The sequence below is a fragment of the Sorex fumeus genome, unplaced genomic scaffold (genome assembly GCF_029834395.1).
Source record: "Sorex fumeus unplaced genomic scaffold, SorFum_2.1 ptg000127l, whole genome shotgun sequence".
NCBI classification, from domain to species: Eukaryota; Metazoa; Chordata; class Mammalia; order Eulipotyphla; family Soricidae; genus Sorex; species Sorex fumeus.
The window spans coordinates 719,182-742,134 of NW_026606184.1; the positions used below are offsets into that span (position 1 = coordinate 719,182).

Here is a 22,953-nt window from a genome sequence, read left to right on the forward strand (position 1 = left end):
GTTACATGCAAGGCAAACGCCCTACCGCTGTGCTATCGTGCCAGAACAACAGCAAAAAAAAATAGAAAAGGGGTCTGGAGTGATAGCACAGCAGGGAAGGTGTTTGCTTTGCACGCGACTGACCCGGGTTCGATCCCCGGCCTCCCATAGGGTCCCCTGAGCACTGCTAGGACTAATTCCTGAGTGCAAAGCCAGGAGGAAACCCTGAGCATCGCCGGGCGTGACCCAAAAAGGAAAAAAAAAGAAAAGAAAAAAGAGGGCTGGAGCGATAGTACAGCGGGGAGGGCGTTTGCCTTGCACACGGCTGACCTGGGTTCAGTCCCCGGCCTCCCATAGGGTTCCCTCCATGCACTGCCAGGAGTCATTCCTGAGCACAGAGCCAAGAGTAACCCCTGAGCATTGCTGGGTGTGATCCAAAAAACTAAAACACAAACAAGCAAAAAAAAAAAACCAGGAATAAAGAGTCTTCCCCAACCAGCCTCGTGACCTGGACATGACCAGGATGGAGCCCCCAGGGTCACTTGCCCTGACCCGACCCCCCTCAAGTCCACCCACCCCCGTTAGTAGCTTCCCGTTCTCAGAGGAGGCGTTCACTGTCCACTGCACCACCAGCCCCTCTCGATCTTATCAGGTCACGCGGCACTCCCGGTCAGTCCCACATTTTCGGGGTGTCTCTGCTCCCTGCTGTGTCCTTACTGACCCATGGGGTCCGGGAGGCAGGTGGCCCGCTGCTGAAATGGGGGTTGCCCATGGGGCTGCCTGGAAGGTGTGGGTCTGCCCTGAGAGCTGCCCAGGGCGTCCCCGGGGCAGGAGGGAGGCTGGGGACGGGCTGGAGCCCGTCTCCTGGCTGGTGGCCTTGCTCTGCGGGGCGGGGACAGCCGGACAGCGCGGTCCCTCTCTGGGGGGGGGACTGCGCTCACCGCCTCCCCGCTCGCCGCAGGATGTCAAGTACATCCAGACGGACGGGTACCGGGCCCCCGAGGCCGAGCTGCAGAACTGCTTGGCCCAGGCCGGCCTGCAGAGCGACACGGAATGTACTTCGGCGGTTGATCTGTGGAGCCTCGGGATCATCCTGCTGGAGATGTTCTCAGGAATGAAGCTCAAACACACAGTCCGATCTCAGGAATGGAAGGTACCCGCGGGCCCCGCCCAGAGACCGTCGCCACCCCCGTCTCCGTCCCCGTCCCCCTGCCCGTGGTCACCGCTCGCTCGCTCCCCTGGCTGCAGGCACCTCGTGGGCCCCTGTGTTTGGTCGGAGGTTTGGGCAGGTGTGCGTTTCCCCAGAGAGCCAGAGTCGTGGGTTTAGGGCTTCAGACCACACTCCCGGGTGCCACTGAAGCAGTGGCAGAAGCCGAAGGGTGGGCTCGCGCCACGTAGGATGAGTCACTGAATCCAGGCAGTTCGGTGAGAGGTGGCAGAGTGGAAACGTTTCGTGGGAGGGCAGAAACGTGGCAGAGTGGAAATGTGGCAGGGCAGACACGTGGCAGAGTGGAAGTGTGGCCACGCGGAAACGTGGCAGGGCAGAAATGCGGCAGAGCGGGAACGTGGCACAGTGGAAATGCGGCAGAGCGGAAACGTGGCACAGTGGAAATGCGGCAGAGCGGAAACGTGGCACAGTGGAAACGTGGCAGAGCGGAAACGTGGCACAGTGGAAATGCGGCAGGGCAGAAATACGGCAGAGTGGAAACGTGGCAGAGCGGAAGTGTGGCAGAGCAGGAAGGTGGCAGGGCGGAAGTGTGGCAGAGCGGAACCGTGGCAGGGCAGAAACATGACGGAGTGGAAACGTGGCAGCTGGATGGTTCTTGTGCAGTGAGCCATGGAAATCGGGTGGCGATTGACTTGGGGGTCTCCTCCTCCGAGACACCTGCTCAGGACCCCGGCCACTCCTTGCTGCCTCCCAGAATTCCTTGTCCGCGTGGACACTGTCCTTTCACTGTTGCCCGCTGCCGTGGGAACCGGCTTCCACGGTCCAAGCCCAGAAGTGAGCTTTTGTGTGTCCTGCGTTCTCAGGCGGAGAACGGCGCTGGCCCCGGGCCCGTGGACGTGGTTGTCAGGGAGTGCGTGTGTGAGGTGCCGGGACTGAGAAGTGACAGATGTCTCGCCAAGCCCTCGGTGCCTTCTTTCCTTCTTTCTGGAAATGAGAGGAAAGATCCCCGGCACAGCAGTTTCCCGCAGTGGGCCATGTCCAGGGGTCCTCCTGCTGTTGGATTTTTTTCTTCTTGGGTAACACCCGGTGATGCACAGGGTTTACTCCTGGCTCTGCACGCAGCAGTTACTCCTGGCGGTGCTTAGGGGACCCTGCGGGATGCTGGGACTCGAACCCGCGCCCGCCGCGTGCAGGCAAACGCCCTCCCCGCTGTGCTATGCTCCAGCCCGCTGTTGGATTCTTCAGGAGGCGAGTTTCCAGAACCCTGTCCCCCACTGCCTGGGCATGCACGCGGCTCGGTTCCCCGTGTCTGGCCGAGTCTCCATCCATGCTCTGGGGTTTTGTTTTGGGGCCACACGTGGGGGTGCTCAGAACTTCCTCCCGGCTCTGTGCTCAGGAATCACTCCAGGGCGAGTGACTTGGGGACCCTCTAGGGGGCCGGGGATGGAGCGGGGGGCAGCTGTGTACAGCGCGGGCACCCTCCCTGCTGTCCTGTCTCTCTGTCCAGACCTCGGACCCCAATCGGACCCCAAGTCAGTGTTTTGGGGGTGTCGGGCTGAGGCAGGCAGGAGGAAGGTCCTGCCCTGCCCTGGGGTCGCCGTGATCCCCGTGGGGGCCCGAGGAGCTCGGGGGGCCTTTCTCCCCGACCCCCCTCGCCGTGTCCCGGGTGACCCTGGCTGGAGCCGCCTCTCTCGTCCCGCAGGCGAACAGCGCCGCCATCATCGACCACATCTTCGCCAGTAAAGCCGTGGCCAACGCCGCCATCCCCGCCTATCACCTCAGAGACCTTATCAAAAGGTACAGCCCGCCGCCTGCTGTGTCCTGATCCACTCAGTTCCTGGAAGGGACCGCGGGGGCTTCCTGATCGGGTGCCCAGCAGGTCTTGAGCGGGTTCCGTGGGGTGTGGGTGGGGGCGGCCTCGGACCCCGGTGGCTTTGGACCAGCCCTCCCCGCGTGGGAACCGGCGTCCGATGGTGCGTGGGGCCGGTCCCAGCCGTGGGAGCCGCTGGTGCTGGCGGTCCCAGCTCAGGCGCCGGGGTCAGCCTCTGCTTGATTGAGGGACAGTGACCGCACGGGCCGGCGTCTGGGCCTTCTCCGGGCCACATACTGTACAGGAGCTCACCGGATGTGGGTTTCTGTGTGTGTGTGTGTGTGTGTGTGTGTGCGCACGCGCATGTGGGTGTCTGTGTGTGTGTCTTTGCAGAGGGTATGTCTGTGTGTGTGTGCGTGTGGGTGCATGGATGTCTGTTGGGTGTGTGTGCAGAGGGTGTGTCTGTGTGTCTGGGGGTGTCTGTGTGTCTCTGTGGGGGGTCATGTGTCTGTAAGTCTGTGTATGGGTGTCTGTGTGGGTGTCTCTGTGTGTGTGTGTCTGTGGGTGTGTGTGTATGCGTGTGTGATGGTATAGGGGTGTATCTGTGTGTAGCCGTCTGTGTGGGGGGTGTGGGGCCTGCAGCCTGTGTGTGTGGGTGTGTCTGGTGTATCTGGGCGTGTGTGTGACACATTGTATCTCAGAGCTCTGTTACTGTCAGGCCGGCTACATTTCCCTTTCGTTTCTTCTGGCACACGCATGGGCGTGTGGGCACCTGACATGCCGTTGTACCCTGCACGTTTCTGGCTGGGTGTGAAATCGCAATTTCCATGACCGGCCTCGTTTGTCTTTTGAAAATGCCTCCAGCCCCCGCCCCCGCCGTAGACCTGAAACAGGAAACCACAGACGGTGGTGCTGAGGGTCAGAGCCCGTTTGGGCGCGGGTCCCCCGCGGTGCACAGGGCCCGGCCGCGGCCCAAGCCCCCTGGGTGCCCCCCCCCCACCCGGCCGGGCCCAACCTGTGTCTCCACCCCCCCCCCCCCCCCCAGCATGCTCCACGAGGACCCCAGCCGCAGGATCCCCGCCGAGGTGGCGCTGGGCAGCCCCTTCTTCAGCATCCCCTTCGGTGAGCCAAGGGGGCGCCGGGGCTGGGCGGGGCGGGGGCAGGGGCGGGGGGGGCGGGGCCTCACCCTCTACCCCCCCCCCCCCGCAGCCCCCCACATCGAGGACCTGGTGATGCTGCCCACGCCCGTGCTGCGGCTGCTCAACGTGCTGGACGACGACTACCTGGAGAACGAGGAGGAGTACGAGGGTGAGCCGGGCCGCCCTGCCCCCTCCCCTGGCCCCCCTCCCCTCCCCAGCTCCCTCCCTGCTCCCCACGACCCCCACCCCCGCTCCCCCTGCCCCCCACGCCCCTTTCCTGCCCCCTGCACCCCATCCCTGCCCCCTGCACCCCATGCCTGCACCCCGCACCCCTTTCCTGCCCCCTGCACCCCATGCCTGCACCCCGCACCCCTTTCCTGCCCCCTGCACCCCATCCCTGCCCCCTGCACCCCATGCCTGCACCCCGCACCCCTTTCCTGCCCCCTGCACCCCATCCCTGCCCCCTGCACCCCATCCCTGCCCCCTGCACCCCATCCCTGCCCCCTGCACCCCATCCCTGCCCCCCGCACCCCTTCCCTTCTCTCTGCAGTCTCCCGTCCCTCCACACCCCAAGCCCCTCCTTCCCGCGCCCCAAGTCCCGCCACACTTGGGCCCGTCCTGCTTCCTGATGGGGGCACCTGAGGCAGCAAACTCCTCACCCACGTGCGCAGAAGTCGGAGGTCAGATCGGGGGGCCTAGGTCAGAGGTCAGAATTCAGTCCGGGGGCCCGGGGGCGGCGGCGTGCAGGCTGGGACCGCACGGGAACCCCCTGCGCGGCAGGACCGGCACGGGACAGGCCGACGTCCAGGCCGCCCGCCCGGCTGGACGCGTGACCGTGACTCTCCGCAGACGTGGTGGAGGACGTGCGTGAGGAGTGTCAGAAGTACGGGCCCGTGGTGTCCCTGCTCGTCCCCAAGGAGAACCCCGGCCGAGGACAGGTAGGGGCAGCTGCTGCCGGGTCGCGGGCACCTTGGCCAGAGTCCAGGCGGGAGTGCCCAGCGCCCGGCCTGCTCGTGGAGGCGCCTCTCGGAGCGGATCCCCGAGGGGAGGGTGCGGGGTGGGTGTGCCCTGCAGGCCAGGCCGGGCACCTGCCTGCCTGGAGCGGGAGTGATGGTCAGCAGGGAGGGCCTGGCTGCACACAGCCGCTCCCCTCCCCCCACCCGCAGGGATACCCGCGAAGCCCAGCCGCTCACCTTGGTGGTCCACCCACGCGGCCCTGCAGGGCCGGGCGGCTCGAGTGCCCAGGCGTGGGTGGCATCCCAGGCGTGGTGCAAGGGGCTGAGCCGTGGGCGGGGCTCGGCGGTGGGCGTGGCGATCGGTAGGCGGGGCTGAACTGTGGGCGGAGCTGGCGGCAGGGAGGGCTGGTGGTGGGCGGGGCTGAGCTGGAGGCGGGGCTTGTGGTGGGCGGGGCTGAGTGGTAGGCAGGGCTGGTGGGCGGGGCTGAGCGGGAGGCGGAGCTGGGGGTAAGGAGGGCTGGTGGTGGGCGGGGCTGAGCGGGAGGCGGAGCTGGCGGTAAGGAGGGTTGGTGGTGGGCGGGGCTGAGTGGTAGGCAGGGCTGGTGGGCGGGGCTGAGCGGGAGGCGGAGCTGGGGGTAAGGAGGGCTGGTGGTGGGCGGGGCTGAGCAGTAGGCGGAGCTGGCAGCAAGGAGGGCTGGTGGTGGGCGGGGCTGAGCGGGAGGCGGAGCTGGGTAAGGAGGGCTGGTGGTGGGCGGGGCTGAGCAGTAGGCGGAGCTGGGGGTAAGGAGGGCTGGTGGTGGGCGTGGCTGAGCGGGAGGCGGGGCTGGCAGCAAGGAGGGCTGGTGGTGGGCGGGGCTGAGCGGGAGGCGGGGCTGGTGGTGGGCGGGGCTGAGTGGGAGGCGGGGCTGACCGGTGGGCGGGTCTAGCAGTGAGGAAGGGGGTTGGGCGATGGGCGAGGTTGAGTGCTGGGTCTGGCTCAGTGATTGGCTGAGCTGGGCGATGGGCGTGGTTTAGCAGGCAGGGCTGAGCTGCAGGGTTGTGATGGATGTGATTGAGCGGCGGGCGTAGCTACGAGGGGCGTGGCCAGGTGGGGGTGTGGCTGGAGGGGCGTGGCCAGGTGCGGGCGGGGCTTGTGGTGGGAGTGGCCGCGACCCTGGTGCCGAGCGCGTCTGTCTGTCCGGCAGGTGTTCGTGGAGTACGCGAACGCCAGCGACTCCAAGGCGGCGCAGAAGCTCCTCACCGGGCGCGTGTTCGACGGGAAGTTCGTGGTGGCCACGTTCTACCCGCTGAGTGCCTACCGGAGGGGCTATCTCTACCAAACGCTGCTGTAGGCCGGACCCCCGCGGGCCGCCCCGGCTGCCCAGCCCGGCCGACCCGGCCGCGGGGGCGCTTTGCCATGCCCCCTCCCCGCCGCCTGCGAGCAGCCCGCAGCCGCGGCCGTGAGTCCCGGGAGCCGCTGACCCCTGGGCAGGAGCGAAGGACCAAGAGCGGACGCGGGGCGTCGGGCAGCGCCCCGGTCCTCCTCCGTGATGACCCCGCTGCCCCGTGCCCTGGGCACGTGCTGGCGGCTGGGCGCGGAGGTGGACGCGGCGCCGGGGGCGGAGCCGCGCACTGAAGCCGCCGTGACCATCGCCGCTGTCCAGCCTCCAGCCTCCCCGCTCGAAAGCTGACGTTCCATATCGCACAGTGGACGCGTCTCGTGCGCGCGCGTGCGTCTGCATGTGTGGACGGGGTGTGCGTTGCGTGCGTCTGTTGCGGGGCCAGGGCGCACTCGCGTGCGTGCGTGCGTGCGTGCGTCTGTTGCGGGGACAGGGTGTGCGCGCGTGCGTCTGCGTATGGGGACGGGTGCGCTTGGGTGCGCGCGTCTTGGGTGGGGGGAACGGTGTGCGTGCGCGCATGCTTGCGTGGACAGGGCGTGTGCGCACGCGTCTGCTTCCTGGGGTGCGTCTGAGCCAGCCTGTTCCCTCTGTCCGTGCACTTTGGGGGGTCGTGTCCCGGCGGGCCGGTCAGTCGGTCGGTCAGAACCTGGAGGACTTCGGTCCTCGAGGCCCGGCACGCGCCGGCCGCACCCCACTTGACCCCGGGCCACCCCCACCGGGCCGCCTCGTGCTTCCTGCTTAGAAACGTGTTGGCGTTGCGCAGCGGCCGGCCGGACGGGCCACCCACCCAGGGCCCTGGGGTGGGCCCTGCCAGTCCTCGCTCCCCTGGACGTCGTCTGGATAAAACCCCGAGCCCGGACAGACCAGCCCGCGCAGCTCCCAGTTCTCGCTAATCCCAATTCCTATTTATTTATTTATTCCGAAGGGATAAAAGTCTCTCGTTCCTCTCCCTGCCCGGTGCCCACCTGGCGCGCCGGAGGGGGGCCGGAGACCCCAGACTCGGCTCTCCCGGGCGGACCACGCTCCCGTTTGGGCCTCGGGGGTCGCCGGCTCGTTTGCTTCCCCGGCGCACCGGGTGGGTGGCACCCCAGGGCGTCTCCTGGGGTGGACGGCTGTGCGCAGGGCCCGGGCTTGGGCATCTCCAAACCGGGCTGAGGGTGGTAGGGGGGGACCCTGGAGAGAGGCCAGTGAGCCCCGCGGAGGCACCGAGCTCAGTCGGACCAAAGACGCCCCCCGGGCCGCCCCCCAGGACTCGCATCTCGGTGCTGTCCGGTCCGAACCTGCTGGCCGCCAGTTCTGCAGGCCAAACTGTCCCCACCGACGCCCCGTTTGTCTTCCTGCCGGGGGCCGCGCTGGGGCAAATCTGATCTCAGGTAGTTTCTGTGTCCCTGCGACCCCGTTGGCGTCGCGCCCCCAGCCCCCAGTTCCTTCCGTGGTCAGTCCGTGCTGTGGCCATGGCCAGCCTTGGGGGGGCGGCCCCCGCGTGCGGGGCCTGCCGGGGCGCAGCCGGGGCCCCCTCCCCAAGGCGGAGCGGAGTGCCCGGAGGGTCTGGCCCGTCTGGTGGCCCCCCCAGGTCGCCGACCCGCTGCTCACTGAGGCCGCGACAGAGCTTGGCGCGCCCCAGACGAGGCCCCTTCCCGGGCGCGTCCGCTGCTAACGGGCCCAGCTGCTGGCCTCTCCCAAAGGGTCGGGGGGCGCAGGGGCCCCCCACGGAGCAGGTTTCCGGCCGGGACAGCTCTGGGCACACCTGCGCGTCCTCCTCCCCCGGCCCTGCCCCTGCCAGGTCAGGCCCCTGGCGCCGTCACCGCGCAGGGAGCGCGCGCACCTGTCCGCCAGGTGTGGGTTGAGGGTCCCCGTCCTGCCACGCGTGTAGAGGGTGAGAGGTTTGAGTAAGTGCCTTGTGTTTCACGGTGGGGAGGGTTGATTGGAAGCTTCCAGAATGTGAGTGGCGGGTCCCCCCCACCCCCCGTGTTCTCCGTGGAGTGACGTGGGGGCTGGGTGGTGTAGCGGTGCGCCCACCTTTGCTTGGTGAGCCTTTTCCCGCGGGTGGCAGTGATGGGGTTTGGTGTCTCCCAGGCTGGACAGCGGGACTCCCCACCCTCGTTCTGCCCCGGATCAAGCGCCTCCTCTTTGGGGGGCGTCTGCCCAGCAGGGCCCCCGACCCCCTGCGCCCCGCCCAGATTCCTTCAGCACTGTCCCCTGGTTTCTCCCTTCTGGTCAGGCGTGGCCACGAGCAGGGCCGTCTCCCCATCATGATCAGCTCAGAACAAAGTCCCTTCGTCCCTCCGGTGCTGGTCACCCACCGTGGCCTTGGGGGGCGGCCCGCGCCTGCTCCAGGGCTCACCTGCTCGGGTGCATTTGCAGGTGCTCTGCGTGCTTGGCTAGGAAGGGACACGGGGATCCCCTGGCAGAGCCCCGAATGTCCCCACCTTGCGCGGACGCCCGAGGGCCACCGTGTTTGTGCCCGGCGTCCCCTGCCCCCAGTTTTCCACGCTGAGGTCGCATGAGACGAGGAGGCACCCTGCGCGCGGGGACGTGGCCACCACGGGGCCCGCAGGGACAGCCCGGTGCGCGCACGCGTGGACGAGACCAGGCCCCGCGGGGTTAGATCCGTGGCACCCCACTCACGCGGTGCCCCCAATGTTTTCCGCGCCCCTGCAACGCGCCCTCCCGTGCCCGGAGCCCTTACCCTGCGGTCTCGCTTTGAAGGCAGAGACCAGGCTCCGTCCACTGCCTCGCGTGGCCCGGTGCACGCACGGCTCGGAAGTTTGTCTACCGAGCGGTGATGCTGCCTCATCACCCTCAGAGCCCCGGATGGCCCCGGCCACGAGGGTGCGGTGTCCTGCATCTCAGTCCACGCGGTGCCCCCTTCCTGCTCCTGCCCCTGGGCCGCGTGGGCCACTCTGACGTTCTCAACCCTGGACGGAGGAGCTGGGATGGTGCAGGAGGTCGTGCGGTGTCCGCTACCCTGTGTGTGTGCGTGCATGTGTGTGTGTGCGCGCTCCGAGCCTGGGTATGCTTTTGGATGCCTGTGCTCAGCCCACGTGTGCTCCTGGATGCGTGCGCCGGCACCGCTGGGCCACCGTGGTCCTGCATTGGCACCAGCAGAGACCCAGAGAGGAAAGACCAGGGTTGAGGAGGCGCCGAGTGGGCTCCCCTGCATCTGCCTTTGATCTGAGTGGGGGTTCTGAGTCTCCGGGCCATGGGCCCCGTCCACACTGCACTGCACCCGGTGGCCCGACCAGCCTCTGTGGCCCGGCTGTCAGAAGGAGCCGGGATCCCCCTGCTGCGCCCCCAGATGCCCGCAGATGGGGGTCCTGGGCCCTTGCTGGGCAGGGTCCACGCTGGCCTTCCACTTTCTTACTTGGGGGGAGAGGGGAGTCCCGGTCCAACATTCCTCATATCCAAACAGTGTCAGATTTGGGGTGAACGGGACCTTGGGGGTCCCCCAGCGTAGCCGACTCCTGCGCCCTCGTAGCTAGAAGCCCGAGTCCGGCCGCCTCTGGGCCCCCGCCGCCCTCACTCCTGGCCCAGTCGGGGTCCTTAGGGGTATAGGACAGAGTGGGGGCCCCGTGTCCTGCGCCACCTCCCTGGCCCGCCCGCGTCTCAGCCGTGCGTCTCAGTGATAAGGAACTAGGGCTCAGGGTGCCCCCAGCAGCGGCACCCCTGGGACCTCCAGCCCCGGGTCCTGGGATTGTTCCAAGGCCCGTCTTGTCCGGTCCCGGTGTCCTCCTGTTGTCTCCCCGCCTGCGTCCCTGCCCAGTGCTGGCCCGTGGCCGTGTCCGCCTCTGCTGAGAACCCTTCCGTAAACACCATTGCCTTTGTTCAGCTCTGTCGTAAACTGACTCCCCGAGTTGCACTGTCCATGCTTTCTGTGTGTGAGTGTGTGAGTGTGTGTGTGTATGTGTGTGTGTGACCAGGTGGCACAATAAAACTCAGACCTGTGGACCTGCTGCCCTCTGTTTTGTGGTTTGTCCCGTCGGGGTCCCCGGGCTCTGCTGAGTACAGGGCACTGGGCACCCTGCTCTCAGCTTCTGTGCTGGGCTCCTGCAACGGCCACCCTGTCCCTTCCAATGCCCGTCCACTCCTTCCCCGAGCCCACAAACACCCAAGGCTGCCACGGCCACGTCAGTAGAATTTGCCCATTTGCCTTGGAGACCCCTTTCCGGGCCAGGGACTCTGGTCTCGCCTCCTCGCCAGGACCTCCTGGTGGACCCTGTCCGTGTCCTTGTCAGCCCCCGGTGACACCTGCCCGAATCCTTTCACCCTCTGGTGGTCCCTGTTGCCCACCCTGGTGACCCTTGTCTGCGTCTGACAGTTTCCACGTTGCCCACGTCTCAGCCTCTTGCTGTGCCGGCTGCCCCCCTGCCCATACCAGGGGACACTACTTTCCCCCCCCGTACTCCCTGGTCGCTCTGCCTGCCAGCCTGGACGGTCCCCGTGTGGGCCAAGTCTGAGGCTGCCCAGTGCCCACCCCGGAGCTCACTCTGTTGATCTGTTTGTGTCTTGGTGGCAGTGGTGCCCGGGCTGAGTCCTGGTGGTGCCCGGGGCATCTGCAGGGTGCGGCCCTCTCTCCAGCCCACGCTGGCTCTGTGCTGCCGCCACCTCCTCACCCCACCCCAGGAGCCCGGACTGTCACCTCCCCCAAGAGCCCGGACTGGGTCCACCCGGGCCAATCCAGTCCCCCAGAGCCACCATCCCTAGCACTGAGGCCATTCGCTGCCTCCAGGGCCCAGTCTGGCCACTGTCCCTCGCTCACCGTTCAGTGGAAGAAACCGCTCCTGTTGTCACCACCTCCTGTCCCCCAGGGCCTCTCGGAGACCTGGGAAGGAAGGGGCAGCGAGTTGTTTCTGGGCCGCGTCTCCTCCCTGGCCCTGCGCTGGGGATTCAGAGTCCAAAGTCCCTTCCAGGCCCCGGGGCAGCGTTCGCCCAGTGGCCACAAGACCACATCCATCCCCACCACGGCTCCTGCCATCCTGAGGGTTATCCTGGGATTTCCACCCCTACACCCCCACCCTCCAGATGCCCAGAAACGCTTCCCTCCTGTGGTGCCCCGGGGGGTGGACAGGGGCAGGGAGGGCATAGCTGAGAGACAGTCGGGACAGACGAGTGAATTTTCAGAAAAGGAGCAAATCAGAGATGAAGAGTCATGAGTTCTAGAAGCCTCAACTCACTGTTGACTTACAAGGCGGGGTCAGGCCAGAGAATCACAAATCCCCATGCCCACCCTCTCCCACCCCCACCCCAGGCTCCCCAAGGGGGGGCTTAGTCACAGCTAAGCATATTCCAGACTGGGAAAAGTCTTTGATGGGGTAGGGGCATTCCTGGTGATGCTGAGGGGTCTTTTTTTTTTTTTTTGCTTTTTGGGTCACACCTGGCAATGCATGGGGGTTACTCCTGGCTCTGCACTCAGGAGTTACTCCTGGCGGTGCTCAGGGGACCATATGGGATGCTGGGAATCGAACCCGGGTCGGGGGTCGGCCACATGCAAGGCAAACGCCCTACCCGCTGTGCTATCTCTCCAGCCCTGATGCTGGGGGTCTTACATATAGCACTGGGGATGGAACCTCTTCCCCCCCTCCAACCCCCTGCCACACTCTCAAGCCTCACTCAGCCCTTTGGGCATCTCCCGATATTCATTCTGTGGATTTTGGTTGGGGGGGGGATCACACCCAGCTATGCTCAGGGGTTACTCCTGGCTCTGTGCTCAGGAATCACTCCTAAGTAGTGCTTGGGGGACCCTATGGGATGCCGGGGATTGAACCCAGGTCTGGTCAGCTTTGTGCCAGGCAGACGCCCTCCCCGCTCCGACCCCCTAGGCCATTCAGGTTTTTTTTTTAATTATTTTTATTTTATTTTTTTTTTTGCGTCACACCCGGTGATTCTCAGGGGTTCCTCCTGGCTCATGCACTCAGGAATTACTCCTGGCGGTGCTCGGGGGACCATATGGGATGCTGGGAATCGAACCCGGGTTGGCCACGTGCAAGGCAAACGCCCTACCTGCTGTGCTATCGCTCCAGCCCCTCATCACTCTCAATTCTAAGGCTTGACCTAACTCTGCTGCTTGGGGCTGGATGTCCAGCAGGGAGGACATTGGCTTAGCACAGGGCTGCCCCGGCACCCTATAGGGTCCCCTAAGCACCACGAGGGGCTTCTGAGCACAGAGCCAGAAGTCAGCCCGAAACACCACCGAGCATGGGCGACCCCTACCCTCAATACAGAGCCGACAAACAAAAGGACAAGCAATTTTTCTTTGGGGAGCAGCTGTCACCCCCATTAGCATGGTAGTACTAATGCACTCTCCTCCCGTTGTTCATCGATTTGCTCGAGTGGGCACCAGTAACATCTCCATCGTGAGACTTGTTACTGTTTTTGGCATATCGCATACGGCATGGGGAAATTTCCAGGCTCTGCCGTGCGGGCGGGATACTCTCGGTAGCTTGCTGGGCTCTCCGAGAGGGGCGGAGGAATCGAACCCGGGTCGGCCACATGCAAGGCAGACGCCCTACCCGCTGTGTTCTGTCGCTCCAGTCCATCACTCCATTACATAAATAAAAATCATGATAAAGGAAATAGCGCGACTTTTCTGAGTGGGTATCGACAGATGCTAACCAGACTCCCTGTGGGGTGTTCGTTCAGGAAGTGATGCCCCATCTCTGAGACACGAAGCCCCAGCAGAACCCCCCTGGGGGGCCTCTGAGTCAGCAGGAAGGCGTTAGCATGCCCCAGGGATGGATCCACGCCCCCTGTGGCCGTGTCCACATGTTCCCACCGATGTCATTGATGCCAGGACAGAGGTGGACCCGTCCAGGAAAGACCAGATGACAGCACAGCGGGGAGGGCGTTGGCCTTGCACGTGGCCAACCCGGGTTCGATCCCTGGCATCCCATGGGGTCCCCCGAGCACCGCCAGGAGTGATTCCTGAGTGCAGAGCCAGAAGGAACCCCGAGTGTTGCCGGGTGGGACCCAAAAAAACCAAAAACAAACAAAAAAAAGAGTCAGAATCGCCTTAAAAAAAAACAGCCTCCGTCAAAGCCCCACCCAAGCGGGGCCTGCAGGCCCCGAGCTGACCAGGAGGGAGTGAGGTCAGCGGGTGGGGTGAGGCTGGCGCGTGTGTCTGTCAGAGACGCCCACTCCCCTGGGGCGGGCGTGGGCCTGGGCTTCAGCTGGGCCGGGACCGGGCCATGACTCTCTCATGACTCTCTCTCAGACGTGCCTTATTTCCGTGTTATTCACCCAGAAACTCCGCACATCAAGGAAAACCTTTGAGAAAAGAAAAAAAGAAGTTTCTAGTTTGGGGATTTCTTGCTTTGGTTCCTTTTTAGTTTTTTCGATTTTCGCTTTTGTGTGTGTGTTTTAAGAGGCTGGAACACGCAAGGCAGATGCCCCACCACTGAGTCACCTCCAGGGCCTGAAGCTTTTGCTCTCTTGCAGGAGGTGTGGAGGGTGGCTTGTGATACACCCGATGGTGCTCAGGGATCACTCCTGGCGGGGTTCAGGGGCCCAGAGGCAGAGCTGGCAGTCGGACCCCGGTTGGCTGAGCGCAAGGCCAGCGCTTTCCCCTTGCACTCTGGTTCTGAATGTTTCACGTTTATTATTATTACTATTATTATTGGGCTGGAGCAATAGCACAGCGGGCAGGGCATTTGCCTTGCACGCGGCCAACCGGGGTTTGATTCCTTCGTCCCTCTCAGGGAGCCCGGCAAGCTATGGAGAGTATCCCGCCTGCAAGGCAGAGCTGTGCAGTATTCAATATGCCAAAAATAGTAACAAGAAGTCTCACCATGGAGACGTTACTGGTGCCCGCTCAAGCAAATCGATGAACAACGGGATGACAGTGCAACAGTGCTATTGTGATTTTGCTTTTTGGGTGCGCAGGGGTTACTCCTGGCTCGTGCACTCAGGAATTACTCCTGGCGGTGCTCGGGGGACCCTATGGGATGCTGGGCCTCGAACCCGGGTCGGCCGCGTGCAAGGCCAAGGTCCTACCTACTGTGCTATCGCTCTAACCCCTCACATTTATTTATCTACTTATTTATTTAGTTTTTATTCATTTATTTTTCTTTTTTGGGTCACACCCGGCGATGCACAGGGGTTAGTCCTGGCTCTGCACTCAGGAATCACTCCTGGCGGTGCTCGGGGGGACCATATGGGATGCTGGGACTCGAACCCGGGTCGGCCGCGTGCAAGGCAAATGTCCTGTCCACTGTGCTATCACTCCAGCCCCTCACACTTATTTTTAGTTTTAGTTTTTTTGGGGGGGCCACACCTGACAATGCTCAGGAATCACTCCTGGCGGTGCTCGGGGGACCCTATGGGATGCTGGGAATCGAACCCGGGTCGGCCGCATGCAAGGCCAACGCCCTCCCAGCTGTGCTATCGCTCCTGTCCCATGTTTCACGTTGAGAGCCTCTTGCAACCCAGGGAGAAAGCAAGACAGATCTCTAAAGCAAACCAGCTATGCACACGGCTCTTCGCATACTGGGGGGTGTCCTAAGAGTGACCCCATTAGTGGTGGACAGTCCCAGGGTGTGCCCAGTCTCCCAGAGCCACGTGCCAGGCCCCGGACCAGCCCAGCGTGCGTCTGGGTTCAACCCTGCAGGAGTCCCAGTAGCTGGAGAGAAGAAAATTCCACTGTCCACCGTCCTTGTCATACAGAGAAGGGGACCTCGTGGCTGGGACAGAACTCGGCCTGCCCGTGGAATCCCCCAACACCGGCCCCCCTCCACCCCCAGCTTGGCATATCTGGGCTTCCTGGGTGGCAGGAAGTGAGGGGTATGCAGAAGCGTGAGTCAGAGACCCCGGCCGTCCACGGGGCGGGGCCACGGTTGCACAATTCTCCATCCAGAACCGGCCAACGGAGCGTGTGGGTGGGTGTAAACGGGTGAATTCCCCGATTCCCAGGGTGACGGGGGTCCCTGACGCTGTCAACAGGAAGGCTGGCCCGGGGCACCACCCGGTGACTCAGGACCCCCCTTGTCTGCCAGAGCCCACCTGTGGATCCATCCCCTCTGCCGAGGCTACCATGGACGGTTGACATTACAGGGTACCGCCCAGGGGTCTAAAGAAGTCACTATGGGGGTTGAGTGATGGCACAGCGGGGAGGGCGTTTGCCTTGCACGCGGCTGACCCGGGTTCAATCCCCAACATCCGATATGGCCCCCCAAGCACCGCCAGGAGTGATTTCTGAGTGCAGAGCCAGGAGGAACCCCTGAACATGCCCGGGTGTGACCCAAAAAGCAAAAAAAATAGAGAAGTCATCATATTCCTCTCATAAGGCCTCGGGGCTGTGCCAGCCTTCCCAGGAACCCTAAGACGCAGGACACAGTCTTTCCCTGTGTCCTTGTCTGCGGTCAGGTCACTGGCCCTGGGTGCCCTGGGCCCTGCCCCCCAGCCCTGTCCACGTCTCACGATTCTCCATCTTCGGGCGAGGAAGTGAGTGGGGGAGCCCTGTGGTCCAGCCAAGCCCCCAGGACCCAGCCTTTCTCATCCTCGGGCTCACCCGGGACCCTACTAACTTCATTTCCTTTGTTTTTTTTTCTTTTTGGATCACACCCGGCAATGCGCCGGCAGTGCTCAGGGAACCATATGGAATGCTGAGAATCGAACCCGGGTCGGCTGCGTGCAGGCAAACGCCCTCCCCGCTGTGCTGTCGCTCCAGCCCCCTGAGTTCATTTTCTTCCATAGCACCTCCCCGTTCGACCATCTAACCCCCTGCCTTGCGCTATCCCACCAGGATCTTCACCTGTGTCCTCTTGGAGTATCACACACACACACACACACCCTGTCATGCCCGCAAACATGTTTTGAACCAACGCTGAGCAGGTACCAAGGGGCTGCCCGGAGATCAGATTAGGTCACGTACAGGAGCGCCAGGGGAACCCACAACCACGGAAAAACAGCCTTGCCATACCCGCCCAGGGAGGCTGACGGTTCCCCCCCGGGGACGTGGCACTTGACACAGTGCCAGGGACCAGCCAGCTCGGTGCTCACTGTCACACGCCTCCTTCCTGGTCCGTCCTGCAGAGCCGGTCTCTCTCCTGCTTTCAGTCTCTCCAACTCTCCCTTTCACTCCGGCTCTCACTCCTTCTCTCCCTCTCTTTTCTTTTATCTCTCCTCTCTTCGTCCCGCACCCTTGGTGCTTAGGGACCCGAGGTTAGCATCCTGCCTCTGGGCCCCACCTGAACAAACTGACTCTCCTTGGAGCCACAGTCCAAGTCCAGAAGCAAGTTCCTGGTGGCCTTCTCACCCAAGGTCACATTATCCTACTGCCCTATTATCACAGGTTCCTATCACACCTCCTTATCTAGTTCGGTTACTTCCACGGCTAACTGAGTTCATGCTGATGGCTCAGCTCCGTTCTGCCACCAAGGAGGTAAGTCTCTTGGGACTCCCATTAAAGAACTCCCCCTTAGCCTCAAGATTCCGAGAGGGCAGCGCCGACCTCCGCAGGGCACACAGTGTCCCTTCTCAACCGCTCACCCGTCCCACTGGGAAGAGCTGAACGCCAGTCAGCTGTTTGTCTGCGGTTCTTTCTAGCTTGGGACTGAGGATAGGAAGTTAAAGGTCCAGTGCTCACTGGTGAACTCTGTCCGAAAAGAACCCAGCGCCCACCTGGGCTGCCTCCTTCCAGACCTCCGGGGACTGTGGAAGCAACGTGCGTCCCCACGTCACCCGGGAACTGTGTCCGGGAGGTTGCACTATCCAACGCAGGAGTCAGCGCACCCGTCTCTGGTCTCCGTTCAGGCTCCTCTTCCCTCTCCGTTAATCGCATTCCATACGTTTGCGTCTGTCAAGTCTAAAGGACACAGAGCACTGTACTTCCGAGCAGAGCAGAGCCCCACCCGCCCCAAGGGACGAGGTTAACTCAGGTTGGTGCTTCCTGGTTTGCCTTTATGAATTGAGCTTTCAGAAAGTTCCAGAAGTTAAGTAGGGGACTGGAGACAGGTGGAAACCTCAAGGAAAGTGCACATACGTACATTTCCCATGTTTTATTTTATTTATTTTTTTTTTTGGGGGGGGGCACACCTGGCAGTGCTCAGGGCTTACTCCTGGCTCTGCACTCAAGAATCACTCCTGGACTCAAGAATCACTCCTGGCGGTGCTTAGAGCTTATTCCTGGCTCTGCACTCAGGAATCACTCCTGGCGGTGCTCAGGGGGCCATATGGGATGCTGGGGATCGAACCCGGGTCAGCCACATGCAAGGCAAACGCCCTCCCTGCTGTCAGTCCTCATTCTTTCAGGCTTAATTGTTCTTGGTCTTTTTCCTTTTAGCCTAACAATTATGTTTTAAAGGGCATTTTATGGAGCTCACAAAACCCAGCTAGTCTGAGAGGTGCGAGAGAAAGTTAGGCAGAGGGGCTGGAGCGATAGCACAGCGGGTTGGGTGTTTGCCTTGCACGTGGCCGACCCGGGTTCGATCCCCGGCATCCCATATGGTCCCCCGAGCACCGCCAGGAGTAATTCCTGAGTGCATGAGCCAGGAGGAACCCCTGAGCATTGCCGGGTGTGACCCAAAGAGAAAAAAAAAGTTGCCAGAATGTTTGCACAATGTTTTATTTTTTTAAATTTTTTAAAATTTTGATTAGTGAAACACCATGAGGTACAGTTGTAGACTTACAAATTTTTGTGCTTCGGTTTCAGTTATACAATGATCAAGTACCCATCCCTCCACCAGTGCCCATTTCCCACCACCATGGATCCCAGTATCCCTCCCACCCCCCACCCCCCATCCCACCCTGCCTCTGTGGCAGGGCACTCCCTTTTGTTCTCTCTCTCTCCTTTTGGGTGTTCACACAGTATGTTTCAGGGACAGAAATAAGTTGAGTGGACTTTGGGTTATTTGGCTGCTAAAATGAGTGAAGGACTGTCCCCAGTAACTGGGGTGAATGAAAAAGAACCAACTTTTAGGAAAGTGGGCAGAAGAAACACTTGAAATCTTTCTGGTTGGCGGGCCATAGTAGCTCAGGGCTCGGGGCTCTGGGGGGTGCCAGGGATTGAACCCAGGGTACCACATGCAAGGCAAATGGTACCCTGCTGTACTGCCGCTCTGACCAGCCCCCAGCTCCTGCATTTTACACTCTGTCCCTGGAAACACGGGTGCCAGGTCACCTAAAAAGGTCCCTTCCAGGAGGCTGTGGTAGCTGCCCTCCTTAGTATGGGTCAGATGCATCCTTCCTGCCCTCATTTCTTTTTTTATTTTATTTTTTTATAATTAACAGTATTTTTATTTATTTTTAAATTTTTAATAGTGAGACATCATGAGGTACAGTCACAGACTTACACATTTTTGTGCTTGGGTTTCACTTATACAATGATCAAACACCCATCCCTCCACCAGTGCCCATTTCCCACCACCACGGATCCCAGTATCCCTCCCACCCCCCATCACCCCCCATCCCACCTTGCCTCTGTGGCAGGGCATTCCCTTTTGTTCTCTCTCTCTTATTGGGTGCTGTGGTTTGCAAAAGAGGCAATGGGTGACAATCATGTTTGGTCTAGAGTCTACTTTCACCTGCCCTCATTTCTTATCCTGGTGTCAGAGCACGGGAATGAATGACCCGGCAGGCGTCAGCAGATTTGCCTGGTGTGAAATCTCCCTCCCAGCAAGGAGAGAATTTTTGTTCTTATTTTCCAACTTAATATTTTTTTCAAACACATCCATCATCTTTAGTTGTGTGGGGGCCCCCAGCCGCTGCATCCTGGAGACTGTCCCCAGACTTCTCCAGGAGGGGACAGGGCCACCTAGTTCCAGGTCTTCCTGGAAGGCCTGGAACTGCCCGTGCTGGCCCACGGGCTTGCAACCGGCTGAGGTTTCCGGGTAGATAACCCTGATCAAAATCGAACACTGCCTCTGGCCACCTAGTCACCTCGAGTTTAAAAAACAAAAAAGAAAAAAAATCAATTTAGGGGCTGGAGTGATAGCACAGCGGGTAGGGCGTTTGCCTTGCACGCAGCCAACACGACCGACACAGGTTCGATTCCCAGCACCCCATATGGTCCCCTGGGCACCACCAGGAGCAATTCCTGAGTGCATGAGCCAGGAGGAACCCCTGAGCATCGCTGGGTGTGAACCAAAAAGCAAAAAAAAAAAAAAAAAAAATTCAATTTAAATGGAAGTGCTCGGTTTGGGCGACCCCAGCAGTGCTGGGGGTCACTCCACACAGAGCCCGGGGCTGGCCGCGGGCCAGGACCCTGGACCTGGGCTGCAGGGGTGCAGGAGGGGGCAGGGGCAGAGCCCCCCGGGCCTGATCTAGCACCTGGCCCAGGCTGTCCGTTTCAGGGTCGGACCCTGCGGCCACCGCACCCGGGGGCCCGAGTGGACGCCCGTGTCCGACTGCACCGGCCCCACCCCTGGGCCTCGCACGCCCCCCGCGCCCACCCCGCGCGTGGCCCTCCGGAGACCACGCGACCCGCCGTGACCCCGACGCACGCCCGCGGGGCCCGGGCGCTGACGTCAGGCTCTTCCGACCCGGCCGCGGGGCGGGGCGGGGCGGGGCGGCCCAGGCGCCCTCCCCATTGGTCCCGGCGGTGAGTGACGCCGCGCCGCCCCGCCCACTCCGGCCGTCTCCCGGGGCGTCGGCGTCGCAGGGCCGCGCGTCTTCCCCATTGGGCCGGACTGTGAGTGACGCGAGGGCCCCGCCCCCGAAGGCGGGCTTTGGAGCCAGGTCGCTGTTTCCATTGGATAAGGGGCGGGGCTCTGGGGGAGTTTCCGAGCCCCATTGGTCCGCGGGGAGACGAGAGACGCGCGCGCCACCCCGCTCACTCCGCGGGTGTCTCCCGGTGAGTGACGTGAGGGCCCCGCCCCCGAAGGCGGGCTTTGGAGCCCGATCGCTGTTCCCATTGGGATAGGGGCGGGGCTCTGAGGGAGTTTCCGAGCCCCATTGGTCCGCGGGGAGATGAGTGACGCGCGCGCCGCCCCGCCCACTCCGCGGGCGTCTCCCGGGGCGCCGGCGACGCAGCACCGCGCGTCTTCCCCATTGGGCCAGACTGCGAGTGACGTGAGGGCCCCGCCCCCGGAGGCGGGGCTTGGGGCCCAGCCGCCGTTCCCATTGGGCCAGGTCGTCGGGGCGCGCGGGCGCGGGGCGGGGCTTCGGCGCGGCTCCCGCGGCTGATTGGCCCGCGCGGGTGGCTGGAGCGCGCGTGGCGTCCCCGCCCGGCCCGCGGCGCTGACGTGTCGCTGCGGGCGGTTCCGGCTCGCCCCGCCCCGCGGCCCGTAGCGGTCCCGAGGGGCGGGGTGGGGGGACCCGCGCGCCGCGGCCGCCCCGGCCCCGGATGCGGCTATTTAGGCGGCCGGCCCGGGACGCCCCGAGTGGCCGCGCCGAGGACACGCGCCGAGGTGAGCCGGGCCGGGCCGGGCCGGGCGGGCCGCGCTGGACGCCGCGGGGACAGTCCAGCCGCGCCTGCGGGGGGCGGGGGGACAGGCCGGACTCGCTTGCAGGGGACGGTCCAGCCTCGCTTGCAGGGGACGGTCCAGCCTCGCTTGCAGGGGACGGTCCAGCCTCGCCTGCGGGGGATGGGGGACAAGGGCCGCCTCGCTGGACGGGGGACAGTCCAGCCTCATCTGCAGGGGTTGGGGACAGTCCAGCCTCATCTGCAGGGGACGAGGGGGGGGACAGTCCAGCCTCATCTGCGGGGGGGCGAGGGGACTCGCCTCTGGGGGACAGGGGACAGTCTAGCCTCACTTGCAGGGGACAGTCCAGCCTCGCCTGCGGGGGACGGGGGACAAGGGCCGCCTCGCTGGACGGGGGACAGTCCAGCCTCTCCGGCGGGGGACAGGGGACAGTCCAGCCTCACCTGCGGGGGGCGGGGGGACAGGCCGGACTCGCCTCCGGGGGACAAGGGACAGTCCAGCCTCACCTGCAGGGGGCGGGGGACAAGGGCCGCCTCGCTGGACAGGGGACAGTCCAGCCTGATCTGCAGGGGCTGGGGACACTCCAGCCTCACCTGCTGGGGACATGTGCTGCCTCTCTGGAGGGGGACAGTCCAGCCTCATCTGCGGGGGACGGGGCACAGGCCGGACTCACCTCCCGGGAATGGGGGCCACCTCGCTGGACAGGGGACAGTCCGACCTCACTTGCAGGGCCCAGGGGCTGCCTCCCTGGACGGGACAGTCTGGCCTCACCTTCGGGGGATGGATGCGGGGGGGGGGCGCCTGGCTGGACAGGGTTCAGTGTGGCCTCGCCTGCACCGTGGGGGGCTGTTCCCTGCAAGAGGGGTCCAGGCCCCGCCCCCCTGCTGGCCAGGGGACGGCTCACCCACGAGGCGCTGGGGCCCCCGGTTACCCGCAGCGAGCGTGGGGACAGTTTTCCTGCAGAGGGGACAGTCCAGCTTCATCTGAGGGTGTCCAGAGGGTCCCCTGTTAGCGGCCGTGGACACGGTCCGTGTTTGTTCTCCGTGTTTGTTCACCTGTTCCGGGAAGCACAGGCAGGGCCCCTGGTTCCCGGGGAGGGCAGGGGCGTGGCGGGTCGCGGAAGGCAGCTGGGCGTGCCGCCTCTGTGCTCTTTGGTGAACCCTGGAGTTTGGGGGTGGGGTTGTGGGGGTCCCCCGGCCACTCCTGCCTCCTGGTGAGGTGGGCTGGGGGCTCCCAGGAGCCCTCACAGGCGGGCCCCGCCGTGGACACCCCGGGGCTGCGGGCAGGCGTGGGGCCGGCAGACAAGGACAGAATCACCGCGTTGCTTCAGACGGCCCCAAAACCCCCATAAAGGCGCCACGGGGCACGGCTGTTTCCAGACCCGCCACTGGGGGCCACGCCGGGCATCAGGGACGCTGGGGACTGACACCGTGTCCACACAGTGTGTATTTACACTGTGCACTCACGCCCACTGCCGTGTGCACACACCTTGTACTCACACCCACTGCCACGTGCACGCACTGTGTACTCAGACCCACTGCCGTGTCCACAACTGCGTACTCACCCACTGCCGTGTCCACACTGCGTACTCACCCACTGCCATGTCCACGCTGCGTACTCACCCACTGCCGTGTCCACAACTGCGTACTCACCCACTGCCGTGTCCACAACTGTGTACTCACCCACTGCCGTGTTCACGCTGCGTACTCACCCACTGCCGTGTCCACAACTGTGTACTCATCCACTGCCGTGTTCACGCTGCGTACTCACCCACTGCCGTGTCCACAACTGCGTACTCACCCACTGCCGTGTCCACAACTGCGTACTCACCCACTGCCGTGTCCACGCTGCGTACTCACCCACTGCTGTGTCCACAACTGTGTACTCACCCACTGCCGTGTTCACGCTGCGTACTCACCCACTGCCGTGTCCACAACTGCGTACTCACCCACTGCCGTGTCCACAACTGCGTACTCACCCACTGCCATGTCCACGCTGCGTACTCACCCACTGCTGTGTCCACAACTGTGTACTCACCCACTGCCGTGTCCACAACTGCGTACTCACCCACTGCCGTGTCCACGCTGCGTACTCACCCACTGCCGTGTCCACACTGCGTACTCACCCACTGCTGTGTCCACACTGCGTACTCACCCACTACCGTGTCC

At 63.5% G+C, this 22,953-nt stretch overlaps 1 protein-coding gene across 1 annotated transcript in view; it reads left to right on the plus strand.

Annotated features, from left to right (window-relative positions):
* UHMK1 (U2AF homology motif kinase 1) overlaps nt 1-22,953 on the plus strand; it is a 48,286-nt gene that overhangs the window by 3,564 nt on the left and 21,769 nt on the right. The window contains exons 3-8 of the mRNA XM_056137772.1: nt 941-1,132; nt 2,850-2,944; nt 4,003-4,079; nt 4,167-4,265; nt 4,946-5,034; nt 6,237-6,398. Of these exons, the coding sequence (XP_055993747.1) occupies nt 941-1,132; nt 2,850-2,944; nt 4,003-4,079; nt 4,167-4,265; nt 4,946-5,034; nt 6,237-6,383 (699 nt within the window). The 3' untranslated portion in view covers nt 6,384-6,398. The remainder of the gene's footprint in view (nt 1-940; nt 1,133-2,849; nt 2,945-4,002; nt 4,080-4,166; nt 4,266-4,945; nt 5,035-6,236; nt 6,399-22,953) is intronic.